General features: G+C 43.3%; 1 protein-coding gene across 2 annotated transcripts in view; it reads left to right on the forward strand.

The window, feature by feature from the left end:
- LOC106575067 (nuclear factor erythroid 2-related factor 2) overlaps nucleotides 1–18,282 on the forward strand; it is a 55,478-nt gene extending 37,196 nt beyond the window's left edge. Inside the window, exons 3-5 of one of the 2 annotated variants that reach the window (XM_014151214.3) lie at nucleotides 4,319–4,414; nucleotides 4,524–4,745; nucleotides 14,533–18,282. In XM_014151214.3, coding sequence (XP_014006689.1) covers nucleotides 4,319–4,414; nucleotides 4,524–4,745; nucleotides 14,533–15,738 — 1,524 coding nt within the window. In that variant the 3' untranslated portion in view covers nucleotides 15,739–18,282. The remainder of the gene's footprint in view (nucleotides 1–4,318; nucleotides 4,415–4,523; nucleotides 4,746–14,532) is intronic. The other variant, XM_014151215.3, reaches the window with a different exon arrangement.
- The last annotated feature ends 651 nt before the right edge of the window (nucleotides 18,283–18,933 follow it).

Here is an 18,933-nt window from a genome sequence, read left to right on the forward strand (position 1 = left end):
TAATGACCATCGTTATGTTATGAGGAAAAAAGGGGAGGCTTGCAAGCCGAAAAACACCATCCCAACAGTGAAGCATGGGGGTGGCAGCATCATGTTGTGGGGTTGCTTTGCTGCAGGAGGGACTGGTGAACTTCACAAAATAGATAGCATCATGAGGACGGAAATTAGGTGAATATATTGAAGCAACATCTCAAGACATCAGTCAGGAAGTGTCACAGCTGCCTTCAGAAATGGACCAAAATGCAGCAGAGTTAGTATTCATCCTTCAATTTAATTAGAACGAACACTATACAAAAACAAGGAAACTGACAGCCAACAGTCCTGTCAGGTCACACCACACTAAACAAGAAACAATTACCCACAACCCCAAAGAAAAACACACACTACTATACAGGACTCCCAATCAAAGGCAACTCAACACACCTGCCTTCAATTGGGAGTCCAATCACCAACACAACACTTAACACACAAAAACCCTGCCACGTCCTGACCAAAACTAATACAATTGCTCCCTCTGCTGGTCAGGACGTGACAGTACCCCCCCCCCCCCTCAAGGTGCAGACCCCATAATGCACCTTAACCTGTTAGGGCTAGGGGGCAGTATTGACACGGCTGGATAATAAACATACCCAATTTAATCTGGTTACCACTCCTACCCAGTAACTAGAATATGCATATACTTATTACATATGGATAGAAAACACCCTAAAGTTTCTAAAACTGTTTGAATGGTGTCTGTGAGTATAACAGAACTCAAATGGCAGGTCAAAACCTGAGAGATTCCTTTACAGGAAGTGGCCTGTCTGACCATTTCTTGAACTTCTTTTCCATCTCTATCTTTTACTAAGGATCTCTGCTCTAACGTGACACTTCCTACGTCGTCCATAGGCGCTCAGAGCCCGGGAAAAAACAGAATGTCGTCATTCCAGCCCCAGGCTGAAACACATTATCGCCTTTCTCAAGTGGCCGATCAAGGGACTCTGGGCTTATGCGCGTGACCCGACCACCCCCGCCTTTGTGATTTTTTCCTCTGTTTGCCGAAAAGGAGATTCCCTGTCGGAATATTATCGCTTTTCTACGAGAAAAATGGCGTAAAAATTGATTTTAAACAGCGGTTGACATGCTTCGAAGTACGGTAATGGAATATTTAGAATTTTATTGTCACGAATTGCGCCATGCGCGCGACACTTCTTTACCATTTCGGATAGTGTCTGGAACGCACGAACAAAACGCCGCTATTCGGATATAACGATGGATTATTTTGGACCAAACCAACATTTGTTATTGAAGTAGCAGTCCTGGGAGTGCATTCTGACGAAGACAACAAAAGGTAATCAAACTTTTATAATAGTAAATATGGTTATGGTGAGTGCTAAACTTGCCGGGTGTCTAAATAGCGAGCCCGTGATGCCTGGGCTATGTACTTAGAATATTGCAAAATGTGCTTTCACCAAAAAGCTATTTTAAAATCGGACATATCGAGTGCATAGAGGAGGTCTGTATCTATAATTCTTAAAATAATTGTTATGCTTTTTGTGAACGTTTATCGTGAGTAATTTAGTAAAATGTTAGCAAATTCCCCGGAAGTTTGCGGGGGGTATGCTAGTTCTGAACGTCACATGCTAATGTAAAAAAGCTGGTTTTTGATATAAATATGAACTTGATTGAACAAAACATGCATGTATTGTATAACATAATGTCCTAGGGTTGTCATCTGATGAAGATCATCAAAGGTGAGTGCTGCATTTAGCTGTCTTCTGGGTTTTGGTGACATTATATGCTGGCTTGAAAAATGGGTGTCTGATTATTTCTGGCTTGGTACTCTGCTGACATAATCTAATGTTTTGCTTTCGTTGTAAAGCCTTTTTGAAATCGGACAGTGTGGTTAGATTAACGAGAGTCTTGTCTTTAAATAGCTGTAAAATAGTCATATGTTTGAGAAATTGAAGTAATAGGATTTTTAAGGTTTTGAAAATCGCGCCACAGGCTGCAAGTGGCTGTTACGTAGGTGGGACGATTTCGTCCCACCTAGCCCATAGAGGTTAAAAAAGAAAACACAACAAAAAATCCCCAATACCCCAACAAAACCAATAACCAATAACCCCTAAACAATAAGGGAGGGAAGGGAGGGTGGCTGCCGTCAACGACGGCACTGTGCTACACCCTCCCTCCCCAACCCACCTATCCTGGAGGTGGCTCATGTGCGAGACGTGGACCCCTCTCCACCTTTGGCGTCGCCCATTTTGGTGGTGCCGATAGCTGCGCCGGGCAGACGGGCCACTCGGGCGACCCTGGCAGACGGACCACTCGGGCTGGGCCGGAGGACAGGCGGGCCACTCGGGCTGGTCCGGAGGACAGGCGGGCCACTCGGGCGGCTCCGGGAAGTCGGGCCACTCGGGCGGCTCCGGGAAGTCGGGCCACTCGGGCGGCTCCGGGCAGTCGGGCCACTCGGGCGGCTCCGGGCAGCCGGGCCACTCTGGCGGCTCCGGGCAGTCGGGCCTCTCTGGCGGCTCCGGGATCGGGCCGCTCTGGCGGCTCCGGGCAGTCGGGCGGCTCTGGCGACTCCTGACTGGTGGGCGGCTCTGGCGACTCCTGACTGGCGGGCGGCTCTGGCGACCCCTGACTGGCGGGCGGCTCTGGCGACTCATGATTGGCGGGCGGCTCTGGCGACTCATGACTGGCGGGCGGCTCTGGCGACTCATGACTGGCGGGCAGCTCTGGCGACTCATGACTGGCGGGCAGCTCTGGCGACTCATGACTGGCGGGCAGCTCTGGCGACTGATGACTGGCGGGCAGCTCTGGCGACTCATGACTGGCGGGCAGCTCTGGCGACTCATGACTGGCGGGCAGCTCTGGCGACTCATGACGGGCGGGCAGCTCTGGCAGCTCCGGACTGGCGAGGCTGGGCTGACGCACTAGACGCCTGATGCGTGGGGCTGGTACTGGATGTGCCAGCCTGGAGACACGCACCTCCATGCTAGTGCGTATAGCGGGAAACACCGGACCGTAAAGGCGCACTGGCGGTCTTGAGCACAGGGTTGGCATCACCCCTTCAGGCTCGACGCCCACTTCGCCCTGGCACAAGCGGGGCGCTGGTATTGTGCCTACCGGCCTGAAAATCCCAGGCCTCACCACAGCCCCAACCCCAAAGCACGGGACCTGTCCAGTCTGTTTCAGCCTAAACAGGGTACGGGGAGCTGGCCTGGGACTCCATCCTCGCCCCGTCAAACAGCCCTTGTGCCCCCCCCAAAAAATTATTGGGGCTGCCTCTCGGGTTCCCTTACCCGCTGTGTTCCCCAGTCCTCGCCAGCATTCCTCCGCTGCTTGGTCCTGTTGTGGTGGGTAATTCTGTCACAGCTGCCTTCAGAAATGGACCAAAATGCAGCAGAGTTTGTATTCATCCTTCAATTTAATTAGAACGAACACTATACAAAAACAAAAACAAGGAAACTGACAGCCAACAGTCCTGTCAGGTGCAACCACACTAAACAAGAAACAATTACCCACAACCCCAAAGAAAAACACACACTACTATATAGGACTCCCAATCAAAGGCAACTCAACACACCTGCCATCAATTGGGAGTCCAATCACCAACACAACACTTAACACACAAAAACCCTGCCACGTCCTGACCAAAACTAATACAATTGCTCCCTCTGCTGGTCAGGACGTGACAGGAAGTTAAAGCTTGGTCGCAAATGGGTCTTCCAAATGAACAACGATTCCAAGCATACTTCCAAAGTTGTGGCAAAATGGCTTAAGGACAACAAAGTCAAAGTATTGGAGTGGCCATCACAAAGCCCTGACCTCAATCCTATAGAACATTTGTGGGCAGAACTGAAAAAGTGTGTGTGAGCAAGGAGGCCTAGAAATCTGACTCAGTTTCACCAGTTCTGTCAGGAGGAATGGGCCAACATTCACCCAACTTATTGTGGGAAGCTTGTGGAAGGCTACCCAAAATGTTTGACCCAAGTTAAACAATTTAAAGGCAATGCTACCAAATACTAATTGAGTGTATGTAAACTTCTGACCTACTGGGAATGTAATGAAAGAAATAAAAGCTGAAATAAATCATTCTCTCTACTATTATTCTGACATTTCACATTCTTAAAATAAAGTGGTGATCCTAACTGATCTAAGACAGGGAATGCTAAAGGGATTAATTGTCAGGAATTGTGAAAAACCGAGTTTCAATATATTTGGCTAAGGTATATGCAAACTTACGATTTCAACTGTACATTATGTTTAAAAGAAATTCAAATAACTTTATCGCTCATACAGCCAGTAATTTATATCTGTGTGTCTGTTTTTGTAGAACACCATTTTTTCCAGAGTGGATGGGGATGCACTTTCATTTGATGAGTGCATGCAGCTTCTCGCAGAGACATTCCCTTTAGTAGAAACCATTGAGGTAAGAGAATACACTACCAATACCTACAAACCAGTAACATAATTCCAATCTGTTTCTCCTCTTATCAATGCATCCCCTCTAATTTCCAGTATTTTTCTGTGTATTCTAGCTCCCCCATCCTCCTCCTGCTCATATCATGCCCTCCCCTTCCATTGGCAACAGTAGGCCAGATATGCTGACCTCCCAGCAGTCACCTGTGGCCCAGAACCCCATGCTCTCTGCTCTGCTGGCCCCCCACAAGGCTCCCACTGCTGTGCCTGCGTCTCTGGATCCAGCCCCTGCGGATGTGGAGCAGGGCTGGATGGAGCTGCTCTCCCTGCATGAGCTCCAGGTATGTATGACACAATGGTACAATTCATAAGGCCACAACAAGCCCTGTTCAGCTAGGTAATGGACACCTAAAGAATGCACGAGTGGCTGCTGCAGAAGGGCGGACGAGGACACAGCACAAGCACGCCTTTGTTAGAACAAATTTGAAAAGTAGACTTCCTGATAATTCTCTTTTATTTATGTCCTTTTCTGTTGGCATGAACTTTCTCAAACAGGTATTATTGTGCATCACACAAAATATACGTACCCCGCATAGGCCTAAATGCAAGAAAATACATTTGCCAAATGAGTTTCTATGTTCTGAAATAGCACGCACATTAGAACTCATCGAACTCAAGTCCAGGAAAGTTTACAAGCCGAACAAGCCTTATTGGATTGATGAGTTAATGTACCTATGATCTGTACACTGCAAGGCTGAACACTTATTTCTACAGTGTAAAGATAGGAATACAAGATAACATTTTAGCAAGGATTTTAAGAAAAAACAGCATGTGTTTGATTAAAGACTGAGCCAATGAGGAGCCTTGAGGAGATACAGAAAATAAATTCTCAACAGTTCTGGAACCAAATAAGGTAGGACCAAAACGACATAAGAAAATTCCAATGGAAGTCAGTGAAGAGCAGGGGGGGCTGAAGTTCGATATTACACGGGTACTTAATGAGTGGGAGAAGGGGTTTGCAAGTTTGTTCTCGGGTAATGAAAATGTGGCATATTTTGAGGAAGAATTTTATAAAGACACATGTTCCCTGAAAACTGAACTAGGAAATGGCAGGTAGCGGCAGCAGGTAGCCTAGTGGTTAGAGCGTTGGACTAGTAACCAAAAGGTTGCAATATCAAATCCCCGAGCTGACAAGGTAAAAATCTGTTGTTCTGCCCCTGAACAAGGCAGTTAACCCCTGTGCGGCCGCATACGGGACGGACATCCAGCGAAAAATCATATCGCCATTAGCATAACAATATTTAATACTTTTTTTTTTTCAAATTTTTTTTCAAATTATATCGTTTTATAGATACACCTCTCCTGAATCGAACCACGTTGTCAGATTTCAAAAAGGCTTTACAGCAAAAGCAAAACATTAGATTATGTTAGAGGAGTATATCGTAAAAGTAGCCACATAGCCATTTTCCGACCAACCACATGCATCACAAATAACCAAAAAACAGCTAAATGCAGCACTAACCTTTGACAATCTTCATCAGATGACACACCTAGGACATCATGTTACACAATACATGCATTCTTTTGTTCGATAAAGTTCATATTTATATATAAAAACAGCATTTTACATCGGTGCGTAATGTTGACTAACTATTTTCCCTCAAATGCATCCGATGAAACAGAGCTACAATTTACTAAATTACTATTCGAAAACATTTTTTAAATGTAATATTGTCATTCTAAGATTTATAGATGAATATCTCTTGAAAGCACCTGTAATGCCAGATTTAAAAATAACTTTACTGGGTAATCACACTTTGCGATAAAAGGGGATGCGATACTCAGAACAATAGGCTAGCAATAGCAATAGGCTAGCCATCTTGGAACAATCGCATATCACATCTAGTCTTGTATACTATTGTCAATAATCCCTTACCTTTGGCTGTCTTCATCAGAAAGCACTTCCAGGCATCCCAGGTCCACAACAAATGTATTTTCGTTCGAAAAAATGACTCCTTTATGTTCCAAGAGCTTGTTCTTGTTAGCGCGTCTGAAGGCTGATCCAAATGCTTCGTCGGCCACGGGACAGCCATTTCGAGAAAATGCATTTTTTTCCCATTTAGGTTCGTTCAAACATGTCAAACGTTGCATAACATAAATCTTCAGGGCGTTTTTCAACAAGAGAGCCAATAAGATTCGAGGGGGACGATTGCATTGTGTTTCAAAACGTTTCGAAAGGGGAGGGTAACCAGGGGCGCCGACATCATAATGGTGATGGCCCTCTCCGTGTGACCACGTTCCACAGCGTCTCATTCATTCAATTTTTACAGTAGAAGGCTCAAACAAATTTGTGAAGACTGGGGACATCTAGTGGAAGCAATAGGAAGTGCTCAATGAACCATAGCTCACGGTGTGATTAATAGGCAACGTGATGAAGTTGAGTTCGCAATTCAGAATTCCACTTCCTGTTTCCATCTGTCTCGGGGTTTTGACTGCCATATGAGTTCTGTTATACTCACAGACACCATTCAAACAGTTTTAGAAACTTTAGGGTGTTTTCTATCCACAAGTATTAATTATATGCATATCCTAGCTTCTGAGTTTGAGTAGGAGGCCGTTTAAAATGGGCACGAATTATTTTCAAAAATCGCTTTAGCACCCCCTATCCTAGGGGAACGCCAAGAGGTTAACCCACTGTACGTAGGCCGTCATTGAAAATAAGAATTTGTTCTTAATTGACTTGCCTAGTTAAATATAGGTAACAACAACAAAAAAACACAACGTCAAACTCAGAACCCTCTTATATACTGTATTGAAATGTCAGAATGATAGTAGATAGAATAATTAATTTCAGCTTTCATTTCTTTCATCACATTCCCAGTGGGTCAGAAGTTTACATACACTCAATTAGTATTTGGTAGCGTTGCCTTTAAATAGTTTCACTTGGGTCAAACATTTTGGGTAGCCTTCCACAAGCTTCCCACAATAAGTTGGGTGAATTTTTGGCCAATTCCTCCTGACAGAACTAGTGTAACTGAGTCAGGTTTCTAGGCCTCCTTGCTCGCACATGCTTTTTCAGTTCTGCCCACACATTTTCTATAGGATTGAGGTCAGGGCTTTGTGATGGCCACTCCAATACTTTGACTTTGTTGTCCTTAAGCCATTTTGCCACAACTTTGGAAGTATGCTTGGAATCATTGTTCATTTGGAAGACCCATTTGCGACCAAGCTTTAACTTCTGACTGATGTCTTGAGATGTTGCTTCAATATATCCACATAATTTTCTGTCCTCATGATGCCATCTACACTGCTCAAAAAAATAAAGGGAACACTTAAACAACACAATGTAACTCCAAGTCAATCACACTTCTGTGAAATCAAACTGTCCACTTAGGAAGCAACACTGATTGACAATACATTTCACATGCTGTTGTGCAAATGGAATAACAACAGGTGGAAATTATAGGCAATTAGCAAGACACCCCCAATAAAGGAGTGGTTCTGCAGGTGGTGACCACAGACCATTTCTCAGTTCCTATGCTTCCTGGCTGATGTTTTGGTCACTTTTGAATGCTGGCGGTGCTTTCACTCTAGTGGTAGCATGAGACGGAGTCTACAACCCACACAAGTGGCTCAGGTAGTGCAGCTCATCCAGGATGGCACATCAATGTGAGCTGTGGCAAGAAGGTTTGCTGTGTCTGTCAGCATAATGTTCAGAGCATGGAGGCGCTACCAGGAGGCAGGCCAGTACATCAGGAGACGTGGAGGAGGCCGTAGGAGGGCAACAACCCAGCAGCAGGACCGCTACCTCCGCCTTTGTGCAAGGAGGAGCAGGAGGAGCACTGCCAGAGCCCTGCAAAATGACATCCAGCAGGCCACAAATGTGCATGTGTCTGCTCAAATGGTCAGAAACAGACTCCATGAGGGTGGTGTGGGGGCTCGATGTCCACAGGTGGGGGTTGTGCTTACAGCCCAACACCGTGCAGGACATTTGGCATTTGCCAGAGAACACCAAGATTGGCAAATTCGCCACTGGCGCCCTGTGCTCTTCACAGATGAAAGCAGGTTCACACTGAGCACATGTGACAGACGTGACAGAGTCTGGAGACGCCGTGGAAAACGTTCTGCTGCCTGTAACATCCTCCAGAATGACCGGTTTGGCGGTGGGTCAGTCATGGTGTGGGTTGGCATTTCTTTGGGGGGACGCACAGCCCTCCATGTGCTCGCCAGAGGTAGCCTGACTGCCATTAGGTACCGAGATGAGATCCTCAGACCCCTTGTGAGACCATATGCTGGTGCGGTTGGCCCTGGGTTCCTCCTAATGCAAGACAATGCTAGATCTCATGTGGCTGGAGTGTGTCAGCAGTTCCTGCAAGAGGAAGGCATTGATGCTATGGACTGGCCCGCCCATTCCCCAGACCTGAATCCAATTGAGCACATCTGCGACATCATGTCTCGCTCCATCCACCAACGCCATGTTGCACCACAGACTGTCCAGGAGTTGGCGGATGCTTTAGTCCAGGTCTGGGAGGAGATCCCTCAGGAGACCATCCGCTACCTCATCAGGAGCATGCCTAGGCGTTGTAGGGAGGTCATACAGGCACGTGGAGGCTACACACACTACTGAGCCTCATTTTGACTTGTTTTAAGGACATTACATCAAAGTTGGATCAGCCTGTAGTGTGGTTTTCCACTTTAATTTTGAGTGTGACTCCAAATCCAGACGTCCATGGGTTGATAAATTGGATTTCCATTGATTATTTTTGTGTGATTTTGTTGTCAGCACATTCAACTATGTAAAGAAAAAAGTATTTAATAAGATTATTTCATTCATTCAGATCTAGGATGTGTTATTTCAGTTTTCCCTTTATTTTTTTGAGCAGTGTATTTTGTGAAGTTCACCAGTCCCTCCTGCAGCAAAGCACCCCCACAACATGATGCTGCCACCCCCATGCTTCACGGTTGGGATAGTGTTCTTCGGCTTGCTAGCCTCACCCTTTTTCCTCCAAACATGACGATGGTCATTATGGCCAAACAGTTCTATTTTTGTTTCATCAGACCAGAGGACATTTCTCCAAAAAGTACAATCTTTGTCCCCATGTGCAGTTGCAAACTGTAGTCTAGCTTTTTTATAGTGGTTTTGGAGCAGTGGTTTCTTCCTTGTTGAGTGACCTTTCAGGTTATGTCGATATAGGACTTGTTTTACTGTGTATATAGATACATTTGTACCTGTTTCCTCCAGCATCTTCACAGGGTCCTTTTCTGTGTTTCTGGGATTGATTTGCACATTTCGCACCAAAGTACGTTCATCTCTCGGAGACAGAATGAGTCTCCTTCCTGAGCGGTATGACGGCTGCGTGGTTGTTTATACTTTCGTACTATTGTTTGTAAAGATGAACGTGGTACCTTCAGGTGTTTGGAAATTGCTCCCAAGGATGAACCAGACTTGTGGACGTCTACCATTTTTTTCTGAGGTCTTGGCGGATTTCTTTTGATTTTCCCATGATGTCAAGCAAAGAGGCACTGAGTTTGAAGGTAGGCCTTGAAATACATCCACAGGTACACCTCTAAATGACTCAAATTATGTCAATTAGCCTATCAGAAGCATCTGAAGCCATGACCAGATTTTCTGGAATTTTCCAAGCACAGTCAACTTCGTACGTAAACTTCTGACCCCCTGGAATTGTGATACAGTGAATTATAAGTGAAATAATCTGTTTGTAAACAATTGTTGGAAAAGTTTCTTGTGTCATGCACGAAGTAGATGTTCTAACCGACTTGCCAAAACGATAGTTTGTTAACCTGTTAGGGCTAGGTGGCAGTATTGACACGGCCGGATAAAAAACGTACCCAATTTAATCTGGTTACTACTCCTGCACAGTAACTAGAATATGCATATAATTATTGGCTTTGGATAGAAAACACCCTAAAGTTTCTAAAACTGTTTGAATGGTGTCTGTGAGTATAACAGAACTCATATGGCAGGCAAAAACCTGAGAGAATTCTATATGGGAAGTGGCCTGTCTGACAAGTTGTTGTTCATCTGGGCTCTTTTTATTGAAGACTGAGGATCTTTGCTCTAACGTGACACTTCCTACGGCTCCCATAGGCTCTCAGAGCCCGGGAAAAAGCTGAACGATATCGAGGCAGCCTCTGGCTGAAACACATTATCGCTTTTGGCAAGTGGCCGATCTGAGTACTATGTGCTTAGGCGCGTGCACGAGTCGACCCCTTGCTTTATTTTCTTTCGTCTGTTTACCTAAATGCAGATTCCCGGTTAGAATATTATCGCTTTTTTACGAAAAAAATTGCATAAAAATGGATTTTAAACAGCGGTTGACATGCTTCGAAGTACGGTAATGGAATATTTCAAAAAAAATTGTCATGAAATGCGCCATGCTCGTAACCCTTATTTACCCTTTCGGATAGTGTCTTGAACGCACGAACAAAACGCCGCTATTTGGATATAACTATGGATTATTTTGAACCAAACCAACATTTGTTATTGAAGTAGAAGTCCTGGGAGTGCATTCTGACGAAGAACAGCAAAGGTAATAACATTTATCTTATAGTAGCCCTGTGATGCCGGGCTATCTACTGAGAATATTGCAAAATGTGCTTTCACCGAAAAGCTATTTTAAAATCGGACATATCGAGTGCATAGAGGAGTTCTGTATCTATAATTCTTAAAATAATTGTTATGCTTTTTGTGAACGTTTATCGTGAGTAATTTAGTAAATTCCCCGGAAGTTTGCGGGGGGTATGCTAGTTCTGAACGTCACATGCTAATGTAAAAAGCTGGTTTTTGATATAAATATGAACTTGATTGAACAAAACATGCATGTATTGAATAACATAATGTCCTAGGTGTGTCATCTGATGAAGATCATCAAAGGTTAGTGCCGCATTTAGCTGTCTTCTGGGTTTTTGTGACATTATATGCGAGCTTGAAAAATGGGTGTCTGATTATTTCTGGCTGGGTACTCTGCTGACATAATCTAATGTTTTGCTTTCGTTGTAAAGCCTTTTTGAAATCGGACAGTGTGGTTAGATTAACGAGAGTCTTGTCTTTAAAATGCTGTAAAATAGTCATATGTTTGAGAAATTGAAGTAATAGCATTTCTAAGGTATTTGAATAACGCGCCACAGGATTCCACTGGCTGTTACGTAGGTGGGACGATTTCGTCCCGCCGGCCCTAGAGAGGTTAACAAGAAATTTGTGGAGTGGTTGGAAAATGAGTTTTAATGACTCCACCCTAAGTGTATGTAAACTTCCGACTTCAACTGTAACCTGTACCTAAATGAGGAGTTGTCCGTGGCAGAAGTTAAGAAGGTGATTGTTACAGCAAAAAATGGGAAAGCATTTGGCATTGATGAACTTCTTAATGAAGTCTTAAAATCCTCTGAATTAATTGAAGTTCTACATGGTTTGCTTTGAATTTGTTTAGCGTACAGTGTACTGCCATCCACTTCGAATAAGTCCATAGTCAGTCCCATTACCAAATCTTTCAAAAATTACCCGGGAGTGCCACTGAACTGGAGAGGCATACGTTTACTAGGTACGGTCTATAAAGGATATTCATCCACCCTCAACAGTAGGTTAATGCATCTATTATTACGTGTTTTACTTTTCAATTTTTTCTCTATGCATTGTTGGGAAGGACCCATAAAAGTAGGCGTTTCACTGTTAGTCCACGCCTGTTGTTTACAAAGCATGTGACAAATACAAATGTATTTGATAAGAGCATCTGCCAACTGACTAAAATGTGAAATGAATGGCCTCTAGTTTAGAGAGAGAAGTGGATCTGAGTGTCAGCAATTAACTTGCAAGATCTTGCCTGCTCAATGTGTAAATTGATGTTCAGTGCCACTGAACTGGAGAGGCATAAGTTTACTAGGTACGATATATAAATTATATTCATCCATCCTCAACAGTAGGGTAATGACCTTTTTGGAGGATCAAAACATTCTGGTGGAAAAACAAAATAGTTTTCGTAAATCCAGAGACTGTATCGATCATATCTACTCAGAGTGTACAATAGCCAGTATACAAACATTAATAACACCTTCCTAATTGTGAGTTGCACCCCCCCTTTTGCCCTCAGAACAGCCTCAATGCATCGGGGCATGGACTCTTCAAGGTATTGAAAGCATTCCACAGGGATGCTGGCTCATGTTGTGTCAAGTTGGCTGAATGTCAACTGGCGATTTGACACATAAAGTGTCATTCATTCATTAATTGTATTAATTCACTCTGTGATCAAGTTTCACTGAATAGGGTTTTCATACCTGCTATGGAGCTGTATATAGTTCCACCACAGGATAGCACTGATACAAATACAGTGAGAGAAAAAAGTATTTGATCCCGTGCTGATCCCGTGCTGAAATGATCAGTCTATAATTTTAATGGTACGTTTATTTGAACAGTGAGAGACAGAATAACAACAACAAAAATCCAGAAAAACGCATGTCAAAAATGTTATAAATTGATTTGCATTTTAATCAGGGAAATAAGTATTTCACCCCCTCTCAGTCAGAAAGATTTCTGGCTCCCAGGTGTCTTTTATACAGGTAACAAACTGAGATTAGGAGCACACTCTTAAAGGGAGTGCTCCTAATCTCAGTTTGTTACCTGTATAAAAGATCCCTGTCCACAGAAGCAATCAATCAATCAGATTCCAAACTCTCCACCATGGCCAAGACCAAAGAGCTCTCCAAGGATGTCAGGGACAAGATTGTAGACCTACACAAGGCTGGAATGGGCTACAAGACCATCGCCAAGCAGCTTGGTGAGAAGGTGACAACAGTTGGTGCGATTATTCGCAAATGGAAGAAACACAAAAGAACTGTCAATCTCCCTCGGCCTGGGGCTCCATGCAAGATCTCACCTCGTGGAGTTGCAATGATCATGAGAACGGTGAGGAATCAGCCCAGAACTACACGGGAGGATCTTGTCAATGATCTCAAGGCAGCTGGGACCATAGTCACCAAGAAAACAATTGGTAACACACTACGCCGTGAAGGACTGAAATCCTGCAGTGCCTGCAAGGTCCCCATGCTGAAGAAAGCACATATACATGCCCGTCTGAAGTTTTCCAATAAACATCTGAATGATTCAGAGGACAACTGGGTGAAAGTGTTGTGGTCAGATGAGACCAAAATGGAGCTCTTTGGCATCAACTCAACTTGCCGTGTTTGGAGGAAGAGGAATGTTGCCTATGACCCCAAGAACACCATCCCGACCGTCAAACATGGAGGTGGAAACATTATGCTTTGGGGGTGTTTTTCTGCTAAGGGGACAGGACAACTTCACCGCATCAAAGGGACGATGGACGGGGCCATGTACTGTCAAATCTTGGGTGAGAACCTCCTTCCCTCAGCCAGGGCATTGAAAATGGGTCGTGGCAACAAAGGAGTGGCTCAAGAAGAAGCACATTAAGGTCCTGGAGTGACCTAGCCAGTCTCCAGACCTTAATCCCATAGAAAATCTGTGGAGGGAGCTGAAGGTTCGAGTTGCCAAACGTCAGCCTCGAAACCTTAATGACTTGGAGAAGATCTGCAAAGAGGAGTGGGACAAAATGCCTCCTGAGATGTGTGCAAACCTGGTGGCCAACTACAATATACATCTGACCTCTGTGATTGCCAACAAAGGTTTTGCCACCAAGTACTAAGTAATGTTTTTCAGAGGGGTCAAATACTTATTTCCCTCATTAAAATGCAAATCATTTTATAACATTTTTGACATGCGTTTTTCAGGATTTTTTGGTTGTAATTCTCTCTCACTGTTCAAATAAACCTACCATTAAAATGATAGACTGATCATTTCTTTGTCAGTGGGCAAACGTACAAAATCAGCAGGGGATCAAATACTTTTTTCCCTCACTGTAGAAAGCAATTTTCTGCAATGACTGTACATAGTCTTGAACTACAATGGCAATGCTATCTAATTTTAGATAGTCATTTTACCCAATGTTTATAAGGGTTGCCCACTGGAGATACAAGTCTCTTGTTTTTCACTATGATAATAAAGACATGAAAATAACAGTCTCACCTTTCAATAAAATATTTTACAATGTATATAGGTCACTGACTGTTTTCTAATTCTTTGATTTCCTCTATTTTCAACAGCAGTACTTAAAAATGCAAGTGTCAGATATCCTGGATCAGAATGGCTATACCAGCACAAGCATGCCCCTAGAGGTGCAGGACCCTAACTACAGCTTCTACTTGCCTGAGCTCCCAGACTTGGTCACAAACATAGAAATTACACCACCCGTCCCACTCATCAACAACTTCAAAGGGATGGTTCCCCCTGACAACCTCAACCAAATGACTCTGAAAGCCCCGGAGCTCAACACAACCTACACCACAGACAGTCTCTGTAAGCTGTTCTACACTGACCCCTCAAACACAAAACCAAGCTCCCCCATGTTATCCTATAATTCCAATGAGGGGTACCCACAGGAGGAGGTGAGACACAAACCACTGGAACCGTCAGAAATAAATCTCCCCCAATTTTCCCTGACAGATGGACACAAGACTGCTACAGAGTTCCCTGACTCTGACTCAGGTCTGTCAATGGACAATGTCAGCTCGCCTAAGAAATCTCATCAGGATGATAGTTCTATGGGATACAGCGACTCAGACCTGGAGGAGATGGACAGCAACCGGTCCGAGTACAGAGAGATGTTCTTACTGTCTCTCCATGGAGAGGAACAACAGTCCTCCCCTTACAACACTGGTACAGTATCCCATCTTCCGGCAGACAGCCTACCCTACCCAAAAAGTGAGCTCGTAGAGGGCAACGGCCATAACCAGCGCCCATTCACCAAAGACAAGCCGAGAAGGCGCTCTGCAGGCTGCCAGTCCCGTCTGTCCAGAGACGAACAGCGGGCCAAGGCCCTGGGGATCCCCTTTGCTGTGGAGCTCATTATCAACCTGCCTGTGGACGACTTCAATGAGCTCATGTCCAAGCACCAGCTTAACGAGGTCCAGCTATTCCTGATCCGAGACATCCGCCGACGGGGCAAGAACAAGGCGGCAGCCCAGAACTGCCGCAAGCGCAAGATGGAGAGCATCTCAGGCCTGGAGGGGGAGCTTGAAGCCCTGTGCAAGAAGAAGGCGCACTTGCTCAGGGAGAGTGCCCAGAGGAACGGCAGTCTGAAGGAGCTAAAGGAGCAGCTGGGGAGTCTGTACCTGGAGGTGTTCAGTCGGCTGAGAGATGAGGAGGGGAAGCCCTACTCTCCCAGTGACTACTCCTTCCAGCAGACCTCCGACGGCAGCATGTTCCTTGTGCCTCGTGTTAAAAAGACACTCAAGGGTGAAGACAAATAGTCTCTTCCATTGCACTGTTTTCATTACTTTTGTTCATACATACTCTACAAGACTACCATGCTCAAAGTTCTATGCTAGACTATCAATTTTATATATGTTGCTTAAGGAGTAGTGAAACAGGAGTGTTATTTAACTTAATTCCACTTGGTTAATGCAATAATATTGACAATGTTGAAATCTCTTCTTATTTTGTACAGCAATACTTTTTTTGTTCATGTAATCATAGCTATGCAAATAGATTTCTACCCTATTTGTAATTGAGACATGATGACATGTGTGTATGTACAGTTGAAGTGAGAAGTTTACATACACTTAGGTTGGAGTCATTAAAACTTGTTTTTCAACCACTCCACAAATTTCTTGTAAACAAACTAAAGTTTTGGCAAGTCAGTTAGGACATCTACTTTGTGCATGACACAAGTCATTTTTCCAACAATTGTTTACAGACAGATTATTTAACTTATAATTCACTGTATCACAATTCCAGTGGGTCAGAAGTTTACATACTCTAAGTTGACTGTGCCTTTAAACAGCTTGGAAAATTCCAGAAAATGATGTCATGGCTTTAGAAGCTTCATCATTTGAGTCAATTGGAGGTGTACCTGTGGATGAATTTCAAGGCCTACCTTCAAACTCAGTGCCTCTTTGCTTGACATCATGGGAAAATCAAAATAAATCAGCCAAGACCTCAGAAAAAAATGCTAGACCTCCACAAGTCTGGTTCATCCTTGGGAGCAATTTCCAAACACCTGAAGGTACCACGTTCATCTGCACAAACAATAGTACGCAAGTATAAACACCATGGGACCACGCAGCCATCATACCGCTCAGGAAGGAGACGCATATTGTCTCCTGGAGATGAACGTATTTTGGTGTGAAAAGTGCAAATCAATCCCTTTTGAAGATGCTTGAGGAAACAGGTGCTAAAGTATCAATATACACAGTAAAATTTGTCCTATATCGACATAACCTGAAAGGCCGCTCAGCAAGGAAGAAGCCACTGCTCCAATACCGCCATTAAAAAGCCAGACTACGGTTTGCAACTGCACATGGGGACAAAGATTGTACTTTTTGGAGAAATGTCCTCTGGTCTGATGAAACAAAAATAGAACTGTTTGGCCATAATGACCATCGTTATGTTATGAGGAAAAAGGGTGATGCTTGCAAGCCGAAGAACACCATCCCAACGGTGAAGCATGGGGGTGGCAGCATCATGTTGTGGGGGTGCTTTGCTGCAGGAGGGACTGGTGCACTTCACAAAACAGATGGCACCGTGAGGATGGAAAATTATGTGGATATATTGAAGCAACATCTCAAGACATCAGTCAGGAAGTTAAAGCTTGGTCGCAAATGGTCTTCCAAATAAACAATGACCCCAAGCATACTTCCAAAGTTGTGGCAAAATGGCTTAAGGACAACAAAGTCAAGGTATTGGAGTGGCCATCACAAAGCCCTGACCACAATCCCATGGAAAATGTGTGGGCAGAACTGAAAAAGCATGTGCGAGCAAGGAGGCCTCCAAAACCTGACCCAGTTACACCAGCATACTATTTAATGAATCTGCCAGTTGAGGACATGTAAGGCATCTGTTTCTCAAACTAGAGACTCTAATGTACTTGTCCTCTTGCTCAGTTGTGCACTGGGGCCTCTCACTACTCTTTCTATTCTGTTAGAGTCAGTTTGCGCTGTTCTGTGAAGGGGAGTGGTACACAGCGTTGTACGAGATCTTCAGTTTCTTGGCAATTTCTCGCATGGAATAGTCTTCATTTCTTAGAACAAGAATAGACTGACGAGTTTCAGAAAAAGTCTTTGTTCCTGGCAAATTTTGAGCCTGTAATCGAACCCACAAATGCTGATGCTCCAGATACTCAACTAGTCTAAAGAAGGCCAGTTTTATTGCTTCTTTAATCAGCACAACAGTTTTCATAATTGCAAAAGGGTTTTCTAATGATCAGTTAGCCTTTTAAAATTATAAACTTGGATTAGCTAACACAACGTGCCAATGGAACACAGGAGTTATGGTTGCTGATAATGGGCCTCTATACGCCTTTGTAGATATTCCATAAATCTGCCGTATCAAGCTACAATAGTCATTTACAACATTAACAATGTCTACACTGTATTTCTGATCAATTTGATGTTATTTTAATGGACAAAAAATTAGCTTTTCTTTCAAAAACAAGGACATTTCTAAGTGACCCCAAACTTTTGAATGGTAGTGTACATAGTATTGGTAACCATCTATACGCAATATAAAAATTAACATTTGTATAGTGAAGTGTTACACATTTATGTGTTACACACATATATTACACATTTTAATGAAATTCAAATTCTGCTTCCTGTAAGACATGTCCAATTCAAATTAAATTCAAATTCAAGAGTTTATTTGAAATTCAAGAGCAATTCGTAACTAAATTCTGAATCAACCCCAACCATGCTAACTAGGGGAGGATGCCCCATGTTCTTGAAGTATACAACAGATAAAAATTACAGGGGTGTTTGTTGAAATTTGTGCAAATAAAGGTTGAAAGATCATCTCCACCCCATTTCTATTGTTCTCCTCCTTTCATGTCTAAGTGGAGGTTCATTACCCTTACAGAAAAACAGGCTTCTGGCAAACAGTTGTGGCAAACCTTTGGCCAATTTACCATCAATTTGTGACAAGCTCATATTTTCACATGCAAATTAGTTTTGTTGCAAACTGTTGCGGTGAATTTGCAGAACTTTCTGTTTGCTGCAAACTCAGTATGAATATGCACATTAGACCAGGTTTTTTGGTTACTGTGTGTTAAACATTGAAATGTTTGTACATAAACCAAATCACATAACTTTAAATGAACTTACTACACAGAGAAATAAATGAAACATCTAAATATAGTAAATATACTAAACAACATGTATTCAATGTCTTTAACAGATAAAAAATGTATCCAATACAACTTGAAATCATCAGCATGGTAATGAAGAAAATAGCAAAGATTGGATATTTCAAAAATAAATAGTTTAATCTTTTTATGTAGCTACAACATTTACATGACAAAATTGAAACACTATGAGGATGTTGACCTAAAGGGACAACTACAAAATGATTTACATGAGCCAAATGATAACTGAGCAATAGATTAACCAATGGAAGTTTAAAATATATTAACAAACATTTATAATTAAAACAACAAAAACGAAATCAGACCC

Source organism: Salmo salar, chromosome 17 (genome assembly GCF_965601325.2).
Source record: "Salmo salar chromosome 17, fSalSal1, whole genome shotgun sequence".
NCBI classification, from domain to species: Eukaryota; Metazoa; Chordata; class Actinopteri; order Salmoniformes; family Salmonidae; genus Salmo; species Salmo salar.